Source organism: Phaseolus vulgaris, chromosome 3 (genome assembly GCF_051622355.1).
Source record: "Phaseolus vulgaris cultivar YP4 chromosome 3, ASM5162235v1, whole genome shotgun sequence".
Classification (NCBI taxonomy): domain Eukaryota; kingdom Viridiplantae; phylum Streptophyta; class Magnoliopsida; order Fabales; family Fabaceae; genus Phaseolus; species Phaseolus vulgaris.
The window spans coordinates 44656993-44679677 of record NC_143500.1 but is presented as its reverse complement, the minus strand read 5'-3'; the positions used below and the strand labels follow the sequence as shown (position 1 = coordinate 44679677).

General features: G+C 31.9%; 1 protein-coding gene across 1 annotated transcript; it reads left to right on the top strand.

Annotated features, from left to right (window-relative positions):
• Positions 1 to 6585: 6585 nt before the first annotated feature.
• On the top strand, positions 6586 to 8017 carry LOC137805939 (protein JINGUBANG). Its single transcript, XM_068605816.2, has one exon. The coding sequence runs from the start codon at positions 6630 to 6632 to the stop codon at positions 7665 to 7667; it is 1038 nt and encodes a 345-aa protein (XP_068461917.2). The 5' UTR covers positions 6586 to 6629; the 3' UTR covers positions 7668 to 8017.
• Positions 8018 to 22685: the final 14668 nt, after the last annotated feature.

The following is a 22685-nucleotide window of genomic DNA, read 5'->3' as shown; positions in this document are numbered from 1 at the left end:
CTTGCAAAACAAACATCCTAATATAAACGAAGTTTTTTTTTATAAGAAAAAACGAATAAATTAAAGACATGAATGTCTTTAAAAAAAAAAAAAATAATATTATCTACGGATTTTTACCCACAAATCTGAGTCTCTGAGTCTGTAGGTAAATTCAACATTACCTACGAACAACATTACCTACGGACATTAATCACAGATTCTGAATCTGTAAGTAAATTCAACATTACTTACCAACTATTACCCACAGATCTTATTACCTACGGATCTATATTACCTACCAACTATTACCACGAATCTCTATTACCTACGAACTATCACCCACAAATATCTACTACCTACCAACTATTATCATAATAATTATATACATAATATTAAAAATATTAATATAATATGAAGAATTATAAAATCATAATTAATATTCATAAATAATAATAACCACAACTAATTTATACATATTATTAATATTATAAAATTAATAATATTAATATAATAATTTAAATAATATGATTACTATTATATTAATAATAATAATAATAGTATTAATGATATTAGTAATATAACAAAATTAATAATATTAGTAATAATATAAATACTATTAATAAAAATATATATAAAATTAGCATTATTTATAATATTAATAATATTAACACTATTTGTAATATTTAATAATATTAATAATATTTAATAATATTTATAATATTAATAATATTTAATAATATTTATAATATTAATAATATTTATAATATTAATAATATTTAATAATATTTATAATATTAATAATATTTAATAATATTTATAATATTTAATAATATTAATAACATTAATAATATTTAATAATAAAAATAATAATATTAATAATAATAATATTAATAATATTTAACAAAATTAATAATATTTAATAAAATTAATAAAATAAATATTAATAATATTTACTAATATTAATAATATTCATAGTTGCATTGAGAGTTATTTTCATTCTCAAATCTGTATTGATAGTTGCATTTTTTGTGATATTGAAAAATACAATGGAAGTTCTTTTTATAGTTACTTTTTTGGTAAGGAAAAAGATCGTAGTGAAAGTGAGAATTTTAGTTTTAGTTTCATAACTAGTTTCGTTATCAATGAACACAGTATTTGTAGGTAAATTATCGATGCTTACATTATATATAAATTTTTTTTCGTGGATAACCGTAGATAATGTTGATTTACCTATCGATTTTGGTTGTTACCTACAAATTTCTTTCATACATAAATTGGATTTTTCTTATAGTGTTATGTAGAGATCTCTAATATAAAACACATGAATAATGTCTTTATGTAATAATTTAAAATAAAAAATATAATAAAGAAAAGCCAAGCAGAAGGAGTAAAAGAGCCAAGAGCTTTTGGACCCGATATGGATATGAAAAATTAATCTCCCTTCATCTACACTAAAAAAAATCTTAAGAACAAACACACACAAAAATAGTTTAAAAAGGAACCAGTATGAAAACCCCTAATATTAATAAAAATAAAAAAAAACTCAAGAAAAAAATATATAGTATGTTTCAATGTGGAAGAGTTGGACATGTAAAAAATAATTGCAAGGTAAATGAAATTTTTTTTAATAATCTAACTACGAATGAAGAACTTAAATACCAATTAATTGAATTTATCCACAATAGAAATCCGTAGATTTTTTTTTTGGTAGGAAACAACAATTGAGTCATTTAATTATATTAAAAAACTCTTCAGGATTCTTCTTCATCGTTCTTTATTAGTTCATTGTCTTAATTCTCTGTCCTTTTTTCTTTCCTCATATGATTTTGTTTGATAAATGTTGCACTCCACTGTCTAAGTATAGAGGTGAATGAAAACCAGCATAGATCTGCAATATCTCACTTGTAAATTTTACGGGGAAGAGGACGAGAAATCATTATATACTTCAAAATTATTATATAGTTTAACGGATTAATTTATGTGATGTGCGATAAGTGTTATTATTAAACTATATATGGTAATTAAGCACTATGTAATTATTTCCAATGGTGGAGAGGACGTACTTTCTAGTTTTTTTAATAATTTAAAAAAACAAAATGCAGAGAAAATAAAGCTTTATAAACAGGCACATGCATAAGAAGGAACAGTACATTTATATGTTTGTCACATTCTAATTGAGCAACAAGATAATGGAGACACAAAAAGCTGCCCTATTTTGCCTTACTCAAACTTAGCCTGCTCTAGCAATGCACATATAAAACATCAATTACACCAACATAAAAAAAAAAAAAATCTTGACACTTTTTTTTTCACCCAACCATAACATAAAAAAAAATGTTTTTTAATTAATATGAAAAAAAACTATTTTTTCTATTAAATTATAATTACCTTTTAAAGAAAATACCAATTTAGATAAGTCATATCAACATGATAAAGAAATTGTATAATATAAATGATATAATTTTAATTATCTGAAAGTGAAAAAAAAAATTACAATCTTCAACAAAATCATGTTTTAATGACTTATTTAGATTCGTAATTTTTTAAAAAGTAACCCCAAATTAGTAAAAAGGAGAAAAATTAACCCAAAATAGTAAAAAAAGCGGCAAGATTTTCTATTTTGTTGAATGTTGTTCTAACTGGTGTTTTATATGTGCATATATGATTGCTAGAGCAGGCTAAGTTCGAGTAAGGCAAAATAGTGCAGCTTTTTGTGTCTCCACTATCTTGTTGCTCAATTAGAATGTGCCAAACATATAATGCACTGTTCCTTCTTATGCATGTGCCTGTGTACAAAGCTTTATTTTCTCTGCATTTTTTAAGAAGAAAAATATTTTAAAAAAACCATAGAGTACGACCTCCTTCGTCTCCACCATTAGAAATAATTACATAGTGTTTAAAAATAACCTAAGTGTTTGTAGAGATGTGGTCAGCACTTAAGTCAGCGCACTAATTTATCTCAATGACCTTTTGGAAGGATCGTATCACCCCATGTCCCTCCTTTGGAATCAACTACATACATGCGTTTTGCTCCATCGAATTATTAAAATCAACCTAAGTGGTCTTTTACAAATATGCACATGATCATGGATGAAGAAAACTTAAGTTTGATCCCATTATAAAAGATACAGAAGCTTGGGCTACATTCCATGAACCCAAAAGAATATATAATTTTGAGTGCAACACCATTGGAGCGAAGTAATGTTCAGAATGAGAGATGGAATGACACGTTTCATAGCTAGCGCGCTAGACCGAACCTTATGGCAATGATATGATTCTGTGCAGGCACGTAAGCACAAATAGTTTTTAAATGGAACCCTACGATACACTGTTCACCTTTGTTTAATGCTTTTCTGATTGCCATTTACATGTTTTGTAATAATATTCGAGGGCCACAAAACATATTTTAATCTCTTCGGTGGGATTCTACATATTGCATCAAACTCATGTTTCTTGCACTGGTATCTTAATGATGTCTCCCAAGAACAGAAAATTATTGATATATAGTTTGGTGAGTAATGCAAGTAATATATACGCATATTTTATTAAGCGAACTTTCGTAGAGGAAGAAACAGATGCAATCAATAAAAGAGGGTTCAGAGTTCATATCAAGAGAGAGATCACAAGATAAAAATAAATAATAATAATAATAAAGTTTGCATTATAGTGAATGAATAACAAAAGTGACTATGTTGATTTTTTAAATGAGTTTTGATACTTTAACACCCATTAAATAAATAAATAAAAAACAAAAAATATTCACTTTGACATCTTTGGATAATATACATCATATACAATAGAATCGTTGTTTTTTGTAATAGTTAACTCATACCAAACATGACTTTTATGTAGTTAACCATGTGAAAATACCCACTACGCCAATAATTATCAAAATTAAATTGTTAAAAAAAGTGAAAGAAATAAAGTAACTGTCGATGTCTAGGAATTTCTTTAAGGTAATACAAGAATATATCGGGACACTTTTAATAGTGAAAAGGACTAAAAAATTCTTAAATATGGAACTTTTAACATAATTAAGAGATTTCAGTGAAAACGAAGGTTGATAAAAGAAATATGCGAATGAAAAAGGTTGACAAGCGAGGAGAAAATGAGCAGAATTAGGTGAGAAAGACAAAGATGTGAAAATAATAAAGAATGAAAAAAGGTGAAATTAAAGGTGATGAATAGGAAGGTTAGAATTGCATAGAAATTTTTAACGTAAAATAGTATATAGAAAGAAAACTAATAATAATTTTTTTTTAAAATAATAGAATTTAGCTCACTATCATGTGTGTGTCTCCATTGTTTGAAGTAATAATGGACGACCTAGCCAGCTAGATCGAATAAACATCAATAGAGCTATTATAGCATTTTCCTATTTTTTTATTCAATTATATATGCATTCATTTATTCACTATAATTATAATCAACCACCAAAGCTTTATAACTATTACTAACAGCTAATTAGTCTAACTTTAATAAGTTTTCAGTAAAAATGGTTTCTTAATATTGATATTTACAAACAAAAAAATACTCCTAACTTTATATATACACTATCCATTATTAAATTCTAAGTCGTATATATGCTATTCATTATTAAATTCTTAGTCGTTGAACATATTCTTCAAAAGTTAATTCCTAAAGTGTATCTTAATATAGAGTTTATAGTGATTTGCAACTATTGGTCAATGTAAGATCAAAGCAACAATTAGAATTCTAAACAAATAATGTTGATTGAAATAATAATTCATTATAGTGTTACGGTGAGAAGTCATTTATTTATTATTTTGGAAACTTATAATTTTATAAGCGGAAAACATTAGTTCTATTTTTTTTAAATCTATTGTTTAGATTTCTAATTTTCATTTTAAAGAAAATTTAACATTTTTTTTCATTTTTTTCTTATCGAACTAATCAACTTTTTAATTATTTTATACATTTATCATAAAATTAAGAGAGATGAAGAATAATAAATAACTGAGAAAATTGTCAATAAAATAAAAAAGTGATATAATATGAAATTAGATAACATATTTAATAAATATGAGAACATTCATTATGTTTTAAAATATTATATCAAAATAATTATTATACAGTATTATCTATGATATTTTAATATTTTTTTTATAATAATATATAAATTAATAATAAACATTATTTTTGTATTTATTCCATTGTTTTTATCTCATTTATTTGTTATATAAAGAAGAAAGATCAGATTACACTGTTATAATATTTTTACATAATAAATAAACTTATACAAAAGTGAATTTTAATGATTTAAATGTTAAACTATAATTTTGTATTATTATTATTATTATTATTATTATTATTATTTGTATTAAATTTTGTTAAAATTTAACAACAACAATTAGATGATTAAATAATTCCCATATTTTTTAAAACATACAATATATCAATATATATATATATATATATATATATATATATATATCTCAATGAGTTTTGAAAGAAAAGATAACTCAATTAAAATATATTCATTAATTAATAAAATTTATACGATAATTAGTATATATAAGATGTATGGATGAAAAATCAAATTACAAGTAAAATTCTTCGATTAAACTATAAATTATAATTTTATATCATCATAGTTGTTTATGTAAAATTTATTAAAATATAATAAAAAAAATAATTGAATTACTCATTTAATATATTTTGAAAATTATATTATGTTGATTTTGGTTTATAAAATTTATACACCAAAGAATTTTATATTAATATAAAATTTTGTTAGTATGATTTATATGATATTTTTTTTCCAATTTAAGTGTAAAACTAAAAGATATAACATCATCCTCCCTTTGTGTGTGTATATATATATATATATATATATATATATATATATATATATATATATATATATATATATATATATACTAACTATGCAATGTGATTTCTTTGAAAAAAAAATTAAGATTGTTTTCTTTACGGTTATGACCAGACAGAATTTGAGTTTTGCATAATATACTTTGTTAGGTTTTAAATATAAGAAAAATATTCTATATATATATTGAGTCATTTTTAATTATTTTTTTCAATTAAAGTTTTGTTTTTATCTTTTACTTCTACTTTTCATATGAAATTAATGTTACTAACTCTGTTCGATTAGTTTTTTTTTTATTTATTTATCGGCACTCTGTTGAATTAGTGGATTTAGTTGTTTATACTCAAAGAGAGTTTTGAAAGAATCTACATTGTTTTTGAAAAAGAAGAAAGAGTCTTGAAGGAATCTATATTTTATTAATAATAAATGTAATAAACATTCACATTGAAATGTTGTTTAAATTTATAAGAGAGTGGTTTGAATTAGTGTAGTACATAAGAAAACAGAAACACTGTTGCATTGCATAAAAAATGATAAAATTGATGCCTTCTTTGGTTGTTAACATTAGGCAGAAGCAACAGGTTGACTAATGTGATTCGTTGGGTCCAACAAATCTTGGGTGGAGCCCACCACTTGGTTTATTACCCCACCAAGGTACACCCCGGAGCATTCAGCATCTGCCAAGTGTCTAGCATCGCACATATGCCACGTGCCATTCCAACACCCAATCCTAACTACTACTTATGTTCCCCCTTCAGCTACTCCTCTTCATAAACTTCACCCTCCACCTTTCACTTCCAAAATGAACCATTCTGTAACGTTCCAACAACGGTGCGTGGCTTCCCTCAAAACCCTAACACCCCACATTACCTGTCTCGCGGTCCACCGGAACCTCCTCTACGCCGCATCCCTAAACCTCATCAACGTCTTCGACCTCTTCCATTACTCCCACATCGACGCCTTCAACCAAAGGCCTGCCTCAGGTTTTGTCAAGTCCATCGCCTTCACCAACTCAAGGGTCTTCACCGCTCACCAGGACCGCAAGATTCGCGTCTGGCTCATCACTCCCTCCAAACGACATCGTCTCCTCTCCTCCCTCCCCACCGTCACCGACTGTCTCCGCCGCTGCATCGTTCCCCGAAACTACGTCAGCGTGCGTCGCCACAAGTCTAGGCTCTGGATCCAGCATTGCGACACCGTATCTGGTTTAGCCGTCAACCAGAGCCTCATGTATTCGGTTTCGTGGGATAAGAGCTTTAAGGTCTGGGACTTGTTCAGTTTCCGGTGTTTGGAGACCGTTAAAGCGCATGAGGATGCCATCAATGCTGTGGTTGTTAACGGTGATGGCACCGTATACACTGCGTCCGCGGATGGTAGCATCAAGGTTTGGAGAAGGGACTGCAAGGCGAAACGGCACGCGTTGGTGAGCACCATTGCGAGGCAAAAGTCGGCGGTGAATGCGCTTGCTTTGGACGGTGATGGCGCGGGGTTGTTTTCCGGCAGTTGCGACGGCGCGATATTCCGATGGGATTGGGGGTGTGAGGAAAACGGCGCGGTGAAGATGGAGACGTTGAGGGGTCACAGTGGGGCCATACTGTGTCTGATCCACGTGGCGGGTTTGTTGGTGAGTGCGTCCGCGGATCTAACGGTTAGGATCTGGAAACGAGAGAGAAGGAGGAGTGGGTATAGTTGCAGCGCGGTGTTAGAAGGGCACGAGAAACCGGTGAAGTCGTTGGTAGCCGTTCCGGGAGATGACGATGACTCAAACGGCGTCTTTAGGCTATTCAGTGGAAGCCTAGACGGGGAAATTAAGGTGTGGGAGGTGTTTAGTTCAGTTTGATTCTGGGTACCTAATTCATCGCTTGAGCACGCTCTTAGTTGGCTAGGTTAAAACTCTGAAACTAATTGTGTGTGAGCAATACATATATAGTTAAATCCAGAACTTAACCACATTCCCAAAGTCCATTTCGTTCTACTTAAGGATCGCCACTGATATAATTTCCCTTTCAAAACCCGTCTACCTAAATTACATCAAAATAATTAGGAAAAATTGTGATTAGCTCGTCTGACATGATATGATGTTATGCATACTAATATATTTCTTTCTAATTTCCGAATAGATGTCGATCTTCTTGTAAAAGTTATATTGAGAGATTGACGTTAACATTAATCTATAAATATTGAGATGAATGAACGGATTGGTTGCAGGAATCTAAAAGATAAAACAAAAATTGAAGAAAATGATTTTGAAAAAAATGCAGCATAAAAAACATGCATGCAACAAACGTGATGTGGTGGCGGTTGTGGTTTTATAAACAATATGTACATTACTATTTAAAACCATGGTAACATATAAACAATTAAGATTGCCCAAAAAATATATATCCACCAAACAGAAGGAACATGATGAGAGTTGAACCATCATAATCCATGATCAGAGGGAAAAGCAGCATAACATCACCATAACTTGCCACCAACAAACCTCCGACCCACGGTGACTACGGTCTGAAAATTAAGCTACACAGTTTGAAATTCTAAAATGCTCTGTTATCCAGAAAAGATATTTGCCATGACGAAATATAAATAGCCTTTAAGCAATTGAAACTTGGAGCATGGGCTAAGAAAGCAGGTCCATTGAAGAAATTGTCTGATTTCTGAGAACGAAAGGGGCACTCCATATTACGAAATCATCGAAAGAACAAATCGAAATTCATGCTTCCATAGTAATCCTCACACTATACAGAGAGGGCCTCCCACTTCCTTGGGAATCAAAAGCTTTTGCTTTCTTTACCCTGTTGCGCCACTCCCACTGAATTCGGAACACCATTTTTCGAAATATTCTTCCAAAAATGGTAGAATGTTTTTGGATTTGAATTTGAATGGCAAAAAGTTCTTTTTTTAAGCTTAATGAGATTTTTTTTTTATCAGCTGATGAATGAGAAAGTTACTTTGAATAGTTCGCGACTCTGATTTGATATTCGAAAGCAATCCTTTAGGCTAGGTGAGAGTAGAATAGAGCTGAGAAAGAAGAAAAATATCTGTAACTTTCTATGTTTTTTTCTTTCATAAAATAAAAATATTATTATTTATGTCTTTCTTTCCTCGCCTATCGTGTTTGGTAAAGATTGGTTATGTAGTGAATTGTTTGATGCACAGAAGCAGTTATAAACAAATTTTTTCCTATGGTTTGACTAGATAAATAGGAAATAATAATAAATAAAATGAAAATAGGAAAAAAATAAAAACATGAAAAAAATGCTTTAATTTAAGATAAGTAAGTTCATAAAATAACTAATAGTATACACTTTCTCTTCCCTCATTTCTCTTTTATAGAATACATTCACATTTTTATTTTTTCTTTTACGCTCTGTCTCTCCTTGGACAGGGGGGAAAATAATGAGTATATATAAAATAAGTTTTGTTGTAAGTATGACGAAACATTATTAACTTGCTTTAAATTATTTTTGTTATTCATGGATTTTAAATTCGATTTAATTTTACAATACTATACAAAAATATTATTATTTAATAAATTTATAATTTATTAGATAATTACATTATAAAAATTAATTTTGTATTTCATTATATCAATATTATTTTATGCATATATTATTTAATTTGACTATATAATCAATTTATTTAAATTTATACATACGGTTTTATGGTTTTAAATAATTAAAAAATATTTTTACTCGTATCTTTTAAACTGTACTATTGATATACTAGAGGATTATTTATCTAACGATTGTCTTCATTTCTCCCCAAAGAAGAGAATAAAAGGATTAGTTTTGTGGTTCTCACTGAAACTTTCCATTCAAAATGACACTAATTCAAGTGATGCAAACATGAAGAATTAGTGCACATCCACGTGTTGGCATTGTGGAGAACAGTAAAACATTTGATGCAACGTGATGGTAAAAAAAGTAGTAGTGTAGTGTCACCTCCATAACAGCATATAGTAGTGGCAGCATGTGCCACCTTCAAAGCAACATAACAGTAGTAGCAGGTATAAGAGCAACATGGCTCCGAATAATGTGCAGAGAACAACTTCAAACTGTTTGAAACCAGATCACTGATTTTGACCCATTTAACATTGGGTTGACCATGTCACTAAAAAGGCATATATGATTTGATTACACCATAACCACACCAGCTACAAATTTGTTTCTGTCTAGCCGATGAGATCGGCTCGTTCCATCCGACTCAAACCCTAATTAAATTATTATTTCTTACTGACATGGGTGAACATGATGAACATTGACACGATTTTAAACAGTTTTTAAGCAAGAGTTGCAGATTTCATTGTCTAAAACTTGGAAAATATAACTATACATATTCGTGATGAAGTTAGAGGACAGATTCTAAATATTACTATACCCATGGTTGAAGTTTGGGATGATGCCATTTGAGAATTAAGGTGTATTTAGATTGGAGTGGATTTTGAAGGTGTGAAGAAGAAGAAAAAAAGAAGAAAAAAAGAAGAAAAAAAACGATAACTGTTTAGATTGAGGTTGTGAGGAGAAGATAAAGAAAGGAGGGGAAACTACATTGTATCGATTAAGAAAAAAAATAGATGGATTTGAATGGAAAATTTGTAGTAGATAGGATTGATTTTGATTTTTTTTATTTGTAATAATATTATAGAAAATATTAAATTTATTTATTTTATTTTATTAATAATTTTAATACTTTTATTTTAAATATTTATTTTATTTTATTATAATATAATAAAATATATTAATATATGTAACTACAATTTTTTTTAGATGGTATACTACTGGAAATCATAATCATAGTCCTTAAAAAAACTTGATATTTCATATCTCATGTTTAACTTTATGATCAAACAGATATTTCAGGATTTATTAGTCATTAAACACTTAAAACTGAGTTCCATATAAAGAATGTATTCATATCTTCAAAACAAAAATAACAATTATCACTCATTAGTAAGATAATTTATCTCATAATTTTTTAGTTGTCTTGAAGTATATGTCATTAGTTTATTTTCTTGCATCAAAACATAACTTAATCCTTAATATCACAATAAACCTAAACAAAAATTTCTTGTATTAGAAATCACCAACACTGAAGTATTGATAAATTTGTTTTTAGCTCTATAAAATTCTTCTCACGTTATTTGTTGAATTATTGGAATTCTTAAGTTGTTACTACTGTTATGTTTATTATTATTCATATTATTTAAAAAATTTGGAACCAGAAAATATTAAGTTTCATAATCAATTGCATTCTCATCTGTATATAAAAAATATAATTTTATGAATTGTTAATCTAAAATAGTTCTGTATAAAGGTTATGTCTCTTTGAATAAAGGAATTTAAAATTATTAAATCTTTTGTTGTTTATTGCATGCCTAAAAAGGATGTTAGGGTTACAAGAAAATTGAGTAGCTTCATATCTAGATAAAGAGCAACCCTTGAATAGCTTCATATCTAGATAAAGAGAAACACTTTGAGTTGGTTTTGTTTTTAAAAGGTACGGTCACAAAAGTTAGTGCTGATAGTGACCTTACCTTCATCGGTAGGTATTTGTGGTTACACCTTACCATATTTCGATGATTAAAGTTCTCTACGATAATTCTATAATATTGATGATTAAACTGTAAAAGTTAAAAAAAAAATAGAATATCTCATACTGCGAAAAGTAATAAATATTTTGGTTGGTTAGGTCCTTGATATTGTGTTTCTTTTATTTTCTAGTTATTTTAACTAATGTACTAATTTAATAAGATTGTAATTAGTATAATTATATTCTAGTATTCTTATTTTTTTTTCATTAAAAAATCATTCCAACTTACTTAATGATTTGGGTTATATGAAGTTTACAAATTATTCACATCAAATAAACACTCATATTTTTTATACTATAATTAATAATAAAAAATAATATAAATATGATGTTAAAGTAATTAGCATGCAAAATGTTAATAAGCTTATTATATATAACAGCTTGTATTTGAATATAACACGGTAAAATACTATTAAGCCGTAAAGATAAATTTTTTTGAACTTGTAATCATAATTCTCAAACTTTCTTCATAAAAAAACTCAAAATTATATCCTTAAAATAACTAATATTAACGCTATAAAAATCATGTAAAAGGTATGGTGAAATTGTTGGTTATTAATTCAGATTTTATTATTATTAATTCAAATTTTATTATCCTTAAACTATTTTACCGTTATATTGCATTAATGGTCAATTTATAGGCCGGTTAGTATTCCTAGTTTATAGCTTTCAGTAGTTGTAATTATTATATATATGATTGAGTGAATCAAAGTGAATAAGATCAGTTTTACAATTTTGTGCAATTACGTTTAATCAGTTGCTATAACATTTTATCTTTTCTTATTTCCTTCAATTAGTTCCTACAGCTGGTATCAAGAGCTAGTCTGTTATCATGAACTCTACCCAATTATCAGTCTCTATCCTTAATGGAAAAAAATTACCATCGGTGGTGTGTGCAAATGAGAGTTTTGTTTGATTATCATGAGTTATGGGATGTCGTTGAAAGTGGAGTGCCTGCATTAGCTGCTAATGCAACTGAGGCGCAACGAGTAGCGCATCATGACCAGAAGAAGGACAATAAGGTTTTGTATCTCATTCATCAAGGGATGAATGACAGACGTTTGAGCATATAGAAGGAGCAGCAACTACTACTAATGAGGCTTGGACAATTTTGTCAACCAATTATAAAGGTGATGATAAGATCAAGAGGGTGCGTCTTCAAACCCTAAGACGCCAATATGAACTGCTGCAAATGGAAACCACAGATACTATTGATATCTATATAAATAAAGTTATTGCCTTGACAAATCAGATTAAGACCAATGGTGAAAAGATTTTGAGGTCTATAACTCCCAGATTTGAACATGTTGTTGCCGCAATTGAAGAGGCCAACGACATTTAAAAAATGACAGTAAGAGTATTGTCTGGTTCTCTACGAGCGCATGAGCAGCGAATGAATGACAATAAAATTGAAAAACCAATTGAACAGACTTTACAAGTACAAGCCTCAATTGGTAGCTCCTATCATAACATGGTAGCTATTTCAGCAAAGGTCGTGGTGGCCAGAATCATGGAGGCGCTTGGCACGGGGAACGTGGTCGCGGAGGACGAGAAGACATTTATAATAAATCAAATGTTGAGTGTTATAATTGCCATAAACGTGGCCATTATGCAAATGAGTGCAGATCAAAAGGTGATAATCATGCTGTCAATTGTGCTCAAGAGACAGTAATCACGTACAAGATGAAGAGGATCATATCGTACTAATGACAACCACATCAAATGAAACTCCAAACAATCAGACTTGGTATTTAGATACAGGTTGCACAAATCATATGGGTGGTCAGAAGGAGTTGTTTGCAGATTTGGATTACTCATTTCACACAAAAGTGAAATTCGGTGATGGCAGGTTCGTTCCGGTGACTGAAAAAGGGCGAATTCTTATCACATTGAAGAATGGTGATCACAGGTACATCTATGATGTTTTCTATGTACCTGATATGAAAAGTAATTTGTTGAGTATGAGACAACTGGCTGAGAACAGTTATGAGATGCACATAGTTGAAAATAAATTATCAATTTTTGATAAAAAAAAGTAATTTGATTCTTAAAACCTTTTTTATCAAAAAACTGCATGTTTCCAGTAGATATTCAAATGCGTGATTTTAAGTGCTTGAATGCAATAATGAATAATGAATCGTGGTTATGACATTTACGCTTTAGACACTTAAATTTTCAGAGTTTGGAAAATCTTTCCAAAAGAAATTTAGTGAATGGTTTACCCCATATTCATCACTCAGGTCAATTGTGTGAGGCTTGCATTTTTGGAAAGAATAACAACACACCATTTGTTAAGGAGCCTTGGCGTGCAAAATTTGCTTTGGAGCTTGTTCATACAGATGTTTGTGGCCCGATGAACATATCATCATTTGGAGGTAATAAGTATTTTCAAGGAAAACCTGGATTTATGTATTGAAAAGCAAGGATGAGGTATTCCACTGCTTTAAAATATTTAAAGCATTTGTTGAAAGAGAGAGTGACAGACAAATTAAGATGGTGTGTAGTGATGGAGGAGGTGAGTACAAGTCTAATGAATTCAAGAGGCACTGTGAAGAACTTGGGTTGCAACATAACATAACTTGCCCCTACACACCTCAACACAACGGAGCTGCTGAGAGAAAGAATAGAACAATCATGGACATGGCGAGGAGCATGCTTAAAGCGAAAGGTATGCCAAATTATTTTTGGGCTGAAGCCGTAACACGTGCGGTATACTTGATAAACAGATCACCCACTCTGAGTGTTCCTAACACAACTTCGATTGAGGCATGGAGTGGATTCAAACTCAATGTGCAACACTTGAAGGTATTTGGGTCAATTACTTATGCTCATGTTCCCAATGTAACAAGATCAAAGTTGGATGATAAGGCAGTGAAGACCATTTTCATTGGATATAAGCATGGGGGATACAAATTGTACAATCCAATGACAAAGAAGGTGATTGTTAATCGTGATGTTACATTTGCCGAAGATGAGGAATGGCAATGGAATGCAACAGCTGAAATGGATTCGAAAAAACGATATATTTACATTTTGAACGATGATGTGGAAGATATAGTCACTCTTGAAGCACCTGCAGTTCAACCTGAAGTTGTAATTCAACCTGAAGTTGCACCTCCAATTGCAACTATGATGGAGCGACCAAGAAGGCAACAACGACAACTTGTACATCTTCAAGATTGCAAAGTAAATCTTGATGATGAAGTTGATGATGAAGTTGATGACAACCTGTGAGACTTGCCGATGCCATTCAACACCCCAAATGGAAAAAGGCTATGAATGAAGAATTGATGGCGATTGAGAAAAACAATATCATGACTCAAATTGGGAAGGTTGTTCCAAATCAGAATTAAGGGAGGATGTTGATTATTAATTCAGATTTTATTATTATTAATTCAGATTTTATTACCCTTAAACTATTTTACCGTTATATTGCATTAATGGTCAATTTACAGGCCTGTTAGTATTTCTGGTTTATAACTTTCAGTAGTTGTAATTATTATATATATGATTGAGTGAATCAAAATGAATAAGATCAGTTTTGCAATTTTGTGCAATTACGTTCAATCAGTTGCTATAACATTTTGTCTTTTCTTATTTCCTCCAATTAGTTCCTACAGAAATTAGCAATAACACGATGGCATGTAAAGAAAAAAAAATTGCAAAAAAATACGAACAAGAAGGATTTACATCTTAGTTCAATCATGTTGAAATATGCTCCTACCCTTCACCTATCATTTTGCATCATTGTCATCTTAATCATCTTTTGTTTAGTTAAATTTAGAAAATAAAAATTGTTTTTATTTAGTTGTTGTAATTAACTTGTACTATCATGTTGTTATGACTCATTGACTTGAATATTTTTTATTATATAACTATTTTTTTTTATATTGAGTGTATTTCTATCTTCAAGTGAATTTAAGTGTCGTATTTCCAACATGTATGTTGAAAACAATATAAAAAAATTGCAAATATACTATAATTATATTATCTTAAACTTTTAAGAATACACATTTGGCTTTTAATAGGTAATAGATCAATAACATTGTTTTCACATTTCAGAACCTAAAATTTAATTTAATCATAAAAAAATCACATCATTTTTATGGATTTTGATAGTCAGACTGATGATCGAGGATGTCAGAATCTTAGAAAAAATGAAAAAAGAAAAATTTTAGACTGAGGGTGATTCTTTTAAAATGTAACATGAATAATTGAATTTTTTATTTATAAATTCTTTTTATTTTAATAACAAAATATTTATGTGTCATTTAAAATATATCACTTTTACTCTAAGGTTATTTTCTAAATCCTTACATTATTTTATATAAATTTTAATCTAATTAATAAAAGTATATTTTGAAGTATTTATAATTTTAGTTTTTGATTACTTTTACTTTCTTATTTTTATTTACACGTCAATAAATTTAATTATATTTTTAACTTTCAATTATTATATTTCTCATATTATCTATCCCATTATTCATCTTAGAATATATTTAAAATATTTCTTGTGAATTTTAAAATAAAATCATTAAAAATATTATAAGTACTATAACAATTAAAATAAATACACCACAAAAATGTTATAAAATTAATTTGTATATATCATTATCAATATCTTAGATAACAAAAAGGTAAAAGTAAGACAAATTTCTCTTATAACTTTTGAAGTAAAACTTTATTATAGGAATGGAAGAAAAGAAACAAAATATACACAAAAACAAAATCTTTGGTGGCGGCAGCGAAACGCCTCCGCATCTTAGGGTTTTCGGTGCAAGGCGGCAGCATTGTGCGTGACGGCAGCGGAATAACTGGAGGTGCGGCGCGGTAGTGCTACAAGACGACATCTGGAACACAGAGCACGGGAGAGACCTAATTAGGGTTTGTTGTGCGTGCGTGACGGCAGTGGAACGCCTCCGCATCTTAGGGTTTCCAGTGCAAGACGACAGCTTTGTGCGTGACGGCAGCGGAATAGCTGGTGCGGCACGGCGGTGCTACAGGACGACGACGAGGTGCGGTGCGGCGGCGTGCGGTTTCCGTTTGTGTGACGACGCCTGGGCGACGGAGCGCGGTGGTTGCTGGGCTGGTGCGCGGCGTCTGCTGAAAGGGGTGGCTCTTGTGGCGACGAAGTGGTTGGCTCGCGCGGTGTTCCGTGTTCTTGTGGAAGTTCTTGGCGGCAACTTATTAGCCTTCTAATATGACAGAGAGTTCTGCGGGTTTTCTCATACCATGGGCTTGCTTGATGGATCGGGAAGTATGTCCTGATAAAAAAATATATTCTATATCCGGTCAAAGGAAGACTTTTGCTCAGGCTTTGGGAAATACATGTGACATTCCTTTGTCCCAGCTACCTACTTCTTGTATTAAGGGTGACATAATTGCTGTCCGGATTGATGAGGCAGATTACTTGGCTGGTCTTGAGGATTGCAAAACCCATCTCCATGGTCGGATTATTCTATCTAAGGGGGATAAACCTCTTACACACCTGGATTTAACTAAAAATTTGCAGCCGGTGAGGAAAGCTCTTGGACCATGGAAAGCAATTCCTCTTGGAAAAGGTTTCTATGAGTTTGAGTTCGCTTCTATAGAAGACATGCAATGGGTCCTCGGGATGGGTTCGCTGAAGTTATCTCCTGGTTTATTGAGATTGTTTGCCTGGACAAAAGACTTTGTCCCAGCTACCATGAAGAGTACCAAAGCTCAGACATGGGTTAGAATCTACCATTTTCCTTTGGAGTATTGGAAACCAAGGACAATATATTCCATCGTTAGAGGCCTTGGTACTCCTTTGTCTTTGGATGAGCATACTATGAGGAAGAATAGGGGTATGTTTGCTAGAGTGTTGGTGGATATTGATCTACTGTCCCCTCTCTCCGATCAACTTTTGGTTGAACGTCCAGACTTTGCTTTTGTAGCTGGTGTGGAATATGAATGGCTCCCTCCATTTTGCTCTCATTGTAAGATGATTGGGCACGAGCTTGCTCAGTGTTGGACGATCCATGACCAGGGTCGTGTTCTTGGGCCTCAACATAAACCTTCTCAGAAGGCATCTTCTGATGAACGGGACCAAGGGAGGACCGTGATTCCTAAACAATGTAAAGAATATAGAAAAATTAATCCGGAGACAAAACTCGTGGAAGGCCTCATTGATAAGTTGAAAGTTGATGAAACAGGTGGAGGAGGGGATGATTTTGCAGATATGCCTCCTTTTGAGGATGCTTCAGATCATGATAGGTCCTCACCCAAGCAGGGGTTGTCCACTCCCACTTTGGATTCACTTGCTGTTATGCAAGCTAAGGACTCAGAGTCAAATTCAACAACTTTTATTGATGATCATCATGTGGAGGTATCTGTTCCTGTGATTGTACCATCTCCGTTGTGCTCTCCTCGGAGGGTTAAATCACACGCAGATACTAATGCACCAGTTCCTAATGTGGAGGTCTCTGCTATTGTGATTGTACCATCTCAGTCGCCTCATACCTCCCCTCGGAAGGCTAAATATCTTGGGGATGTTAAAGCAATATCGTTGGTCTTTCAAAATCACTTTTCTTCTCTTGATGGTTTGGAAACTACAGATGTGGGAGGTGATTCTCATATTGGAGCGTCAACTATTCCGCCTACCATTGTTGGAATTAATTCTGATCATATTGAAAATCATGTTGTTTCAAAATTTTGGGCTGACTCTAATGACATGGAGGAGGATGGCAGTGATAATGGGGAGGAAACAGTTCGCACTAAAAGAAAACCAGGGAGACCACCTAAGGGGACTGGTAAATCCAGAAAAACTGCTAAGGCAGTTCTCTCTACAACGTCGCAATGAAGGTCTCTTCATTTTTTTGGAATGTCAGAGGATTGGGAAACCACAAAATTGTGGAGATGTTGCTTAGTTTACTTAACCTACATAAACCTCTCATGGTTTTTCTTGCTGAACCCATGATGTCGTACACTAATGCTTTCGACGTCCTTTTCAAATCTGTTAATATGCATTTGGTGGCTACGTCTCCTATTGTTAATAAAGTTGCTCAGCTTTGGTGTTTGTCGGTTCCTAATCTTGTCCAAAATTTCTTGGTTAATGATCAATTTATCTCTGTTACTTGTCGTCTGCAAGAGAAAAGTTTTAGCTTTGCAGGTGTTTATGGTGCTAACACATACTTGTCTAGACGATTTTTATGGAGGGATCTTAGTCTCTTCACAGGACCTTGGTGTATTCTGGGAGATTTTAATGTTGTGCTCTCGACGGATGACTGTAAAGGGGGGGTGGCTCCTAATCAGGTTTCTTGTAATGAATTCCTGGACTGGATTAATACTAATGATCTTTCTTGTATGCCTTTTACTGGATCTTGTTATACTTGGTATAATGGAAGGAGAGGGTTGCATAGAATTCACAGAAGACTGGATAGGGCTTTATGTAATGGAGTGTGTCTGGATGAATGGGAATCTTGTACTTATCAGGTTCTTGTTAAAAATTGTTCTGATCATTCCCCTATTCTTGCTAGTCTTGCTAGTAATTCTTTGCAGAAGGTTAGCAATTTTCGTTTCTTTTCGATGTGGCTTCAAGACACTTCGTGTCTAAAGCTTATTCATGATTCTTAGGCTAATAAGGTTGTTGGTTGTCCTATGTTTATCTTGCAACATAAGTTAAAAAGGTTGAAACTTGAGCTCCGAGACTGGAATATAAATTCTTTTGGTAATGTTCATAATGGAGTTCTTCTTAAGCAGGGCATCCTTCTTGGTATTCAAAAAAGCTTAGAGACTGCTAGTTTGTCTGATAGTGATGGACTTCTCTATCAAGAAAAGAAAGGGCTAAGGAGGAGCTTGATCATGCTCTTCACTGTCAATATTTGTTTTGGAAAGAAAGGGCTAGGATGTTATGGTTCAAGGATGGAGATCGAAATACTGCTTTTTTCCATGCGGTGGTCAAAAGGAGAAATAATTCTAGTGGGATTCATCGTCTACGGATTGATAATGAGGTTACGGAGGATCCTAAAATCATTGAGGATCATATTTTGGACTTTTATAAAAATCTTTATGCTGAGTCTATTTCTAATGTTCTGGATACTGATAATATGGAAGATTTTATTGGTACTTATATTCCTGCGATGGTTTCCTCTGAGGAGAATATGATGTTGATTAAATGTCCAGATTTTTCTGAAATTAAAAATGTTGTTTTTAATCTTAACGGTAATAGTGCTCCTGGTCCTGATGGTTTTGGTGGTGTTTTCTATCATTCTTGCTGGGAAATTATTGGGACAGATGCTTGCAATATTGTTCAACAGTTTTTTAAACAAAACTAGGTTCTCCCTGGAATGAACAGTAATGTGGTATCTCTTATTTCAAAGGTTCAGGGTGCTGATTCCATTAAAGATTATAGGCCAATTGCTGTTGCTAATTTCAAATTTAAGATTATTTCCAAGATACTGGCAGATAGGCTTGCACTTGTGGCTGCTAGAATCATTTCTCCTAATCAATATGGATTTATGCAGGGTAGACAAATTCAGGACTGCATTGGTATTGCTTCTGAAGCTATTAACATGCTTTCTAAAAAGGTTAGAGGAGGTAATGTGGCTTACAAAGTTGATATTCATAAAGCTTTTCACACTCTGAGTTGGAAGTTCTTATTATTAGTTTTAAAACGCTTTGGTTTTCACCCCTCTTTTATCGGTTGGATTAGTACAACTCTCCGTTCAGCTATGCTTTCTATAAGAATAAGTGGTAGTTTGGTGGGTTTTTTTCCTTGTAGTCGAGGGGTAAGACAAGGTGATCCATTGTCTCCTTTACTTTTCTGTCTTGCAGAGGAAGTTCTTAGTAGAGGTCTCTCTAAGCTTGTGAATGATAAGAAGATTTTAAATATGGCCAGTCCGCAAGGTTATCTCACTCCCTCTCATATTTTGTATGCTGATGATATATTTATTTTTTGTAGGGGGATATTAAGTCTCTTAGAAATTTGAGTTCTTTTCTTAAAACATATGGTGATTTTTCTGGTCAATATATTAATAACTCTAAAAGTAGTTTCTTCACCATGGATAATTCTCCAAGATTTGTCACCAAAATTCAAAATATTATTTCCTGTAGTCATGGTTGTTTGCCTTTCAATTATTTAGGAGTGCCTATCTTTGTTGGTGCTCCAAAGTGTCGGTTTCTTCAGCCTTTGGCTGATAAAGTTAAATTGAAGCTAGCATCTTGGAAAGGTAAATCTCTTAGCATGATGGGTCGAATTCAGCTGGTCAATACAGTGATTACTGGATCTCTAGCTTATTATAGTTTTAATATGTATAAGTGGTCTGTTTCACTTATTAAGCAAGTTGAGCAGTGGTGTCGGAATTTTATTTGGACTGATGATATTCTGAAAAAAGGTATTGTTACCGTTAATTGGGGGAAAATTTGTTCACCTCTTGAGGATGGAAGCTTGAATATTATTAATCTTCATCATGAAAATAATGCATATCTTCTTAAGCTTGCTTGGAACTTTGCTTATAGCGACAAACCTTGGTCTTTACTCTTGAAAGCCAGGGTTCTTAAATCAAAATATGAATTTAGAACGGTTTATAGATCTTCCTCTCTCTAGCCTGGAATTAAGCATTTTTATTCTACCATACTTGATTATACTTCTTGGACTGTTGGTACATGTTCTTTTATTAATTTCTGGAATGATAAATGATGCTCTACTACTTCTTTAGCGAATATTGCAGGGTTATCTGATGGTGTTAGCATTCCGGATACATTCTCTCAATTTTAGACAGGTTGTGATTGGAATATTCCCTTATCTTTACAGCAGATGCCTCATTTTTGTAATCATATCATGATTAGAGAGGAACAGGATATTCCTAATTGGATTCTAAATGAGTCTGGTCGTTTCACTCTTAAATCGGCTAGGACTTTTTTCTTGGAACCAGGAGTTCCAGGTGGTTGGGGTAAATTCATTTGGTCTTCATCTATTCCGCCTTCCAAAACTCTAGTACTCTGGAAAATTTTTCATGGGCGACTTCCTACAGATCAACATATTCAGAATAAGGGTTTGTATATATGTTCTATGTGTTCGCTTTGTGAAAAGCAAGAGGAATCTATTCAACATCTATTTTTTGAATGTTCTAACGCATTGCATATTTGGAGTTGGGTTCGACAACTTTTTCTTACTTCTCATTTCTCTAATAAGGATGATCTACTTTCTTTTATTAAGAGTGATAGTAGTCCTTTGGTTAAATTGATTAAGCTTGCGGTGATAACCTTTTCTATATGGATGATATGGCATATGAGGAATTATGCTAGATTTCATGATAAGATTGGGGTTTCTAAGGCTATTTCGATAATTAAAGATTTAACTTGTCTAGTGGGAAATTCGTCTAAAGCTTCAATGAAGAATTATATGTTGGACTTCAACGTGATTAAGTTTTTCGGTATTAAGAATCGTAGTGGTAAAGTTCTTCGTCCTCTTCCTATTAGATGGGAATTTCCTTCACCAGGCTGGGTCAAAATTAATATTGATGGGGCTGCTAGGGGGTATCCTGGTCTTGCTACTTGTGGATGTATTTTTCGTGAAAGTATGAGAGAATTTATTGGTGCTTTTTCAGCGTTTCTTGAAGTTCAAACTGCTTTGGTTGCTGAGTTTTATGGAGTTATACATGCTATGGAGGAAGCTCAAAAAATGGGGCTTACTAATGTCTGGCTTGAATGTGATTCTGCCTTGGTTTGTGCTGCGTTTACTGCTAGGACTAATGTTCCGTGGATGTTTCAGAATCGATGGAATACTTGTCTTAATTTTTGTGGGACAATCAGGTTTAGGGTAACTCATATTTTTCGTGAAGGGAATGCGTGTGCTGATAAGTTGGCTAATTTAGGATTTATTCATAGAGAATCATTTCATTGGTATAATAGACTCTCAGCTAGTCTGTTCTTAGAATTCTTTATGAATAGGTATAATCTACCTATGTATCGTTTGTGTTAACATATGGGTTTTGGTCTAGTCCCCACATATTTTTGTATTTTCTTTCTTTTTTCTTTTTTTAAATAATATTTTTTTTTCATGTGATGGCAGATGATTGTTGTTACTTGAAGTGTCAGCTCATCTGAGATGTCAAGTTGCATAGTGATGCCTAACACGAAAACTTTATAAAAAAAATTTATTTATACTATAGAAATACAGTATCGCATTTTGAAGTGATTTTATATGATGTAGTTTTAAAATTTAAAAGATAAAAGAATAAAGAAAAAATTAAAAAAAAAATAGATACGTGAGAATCCTCTATAAATAAATATAAATATAAATAAA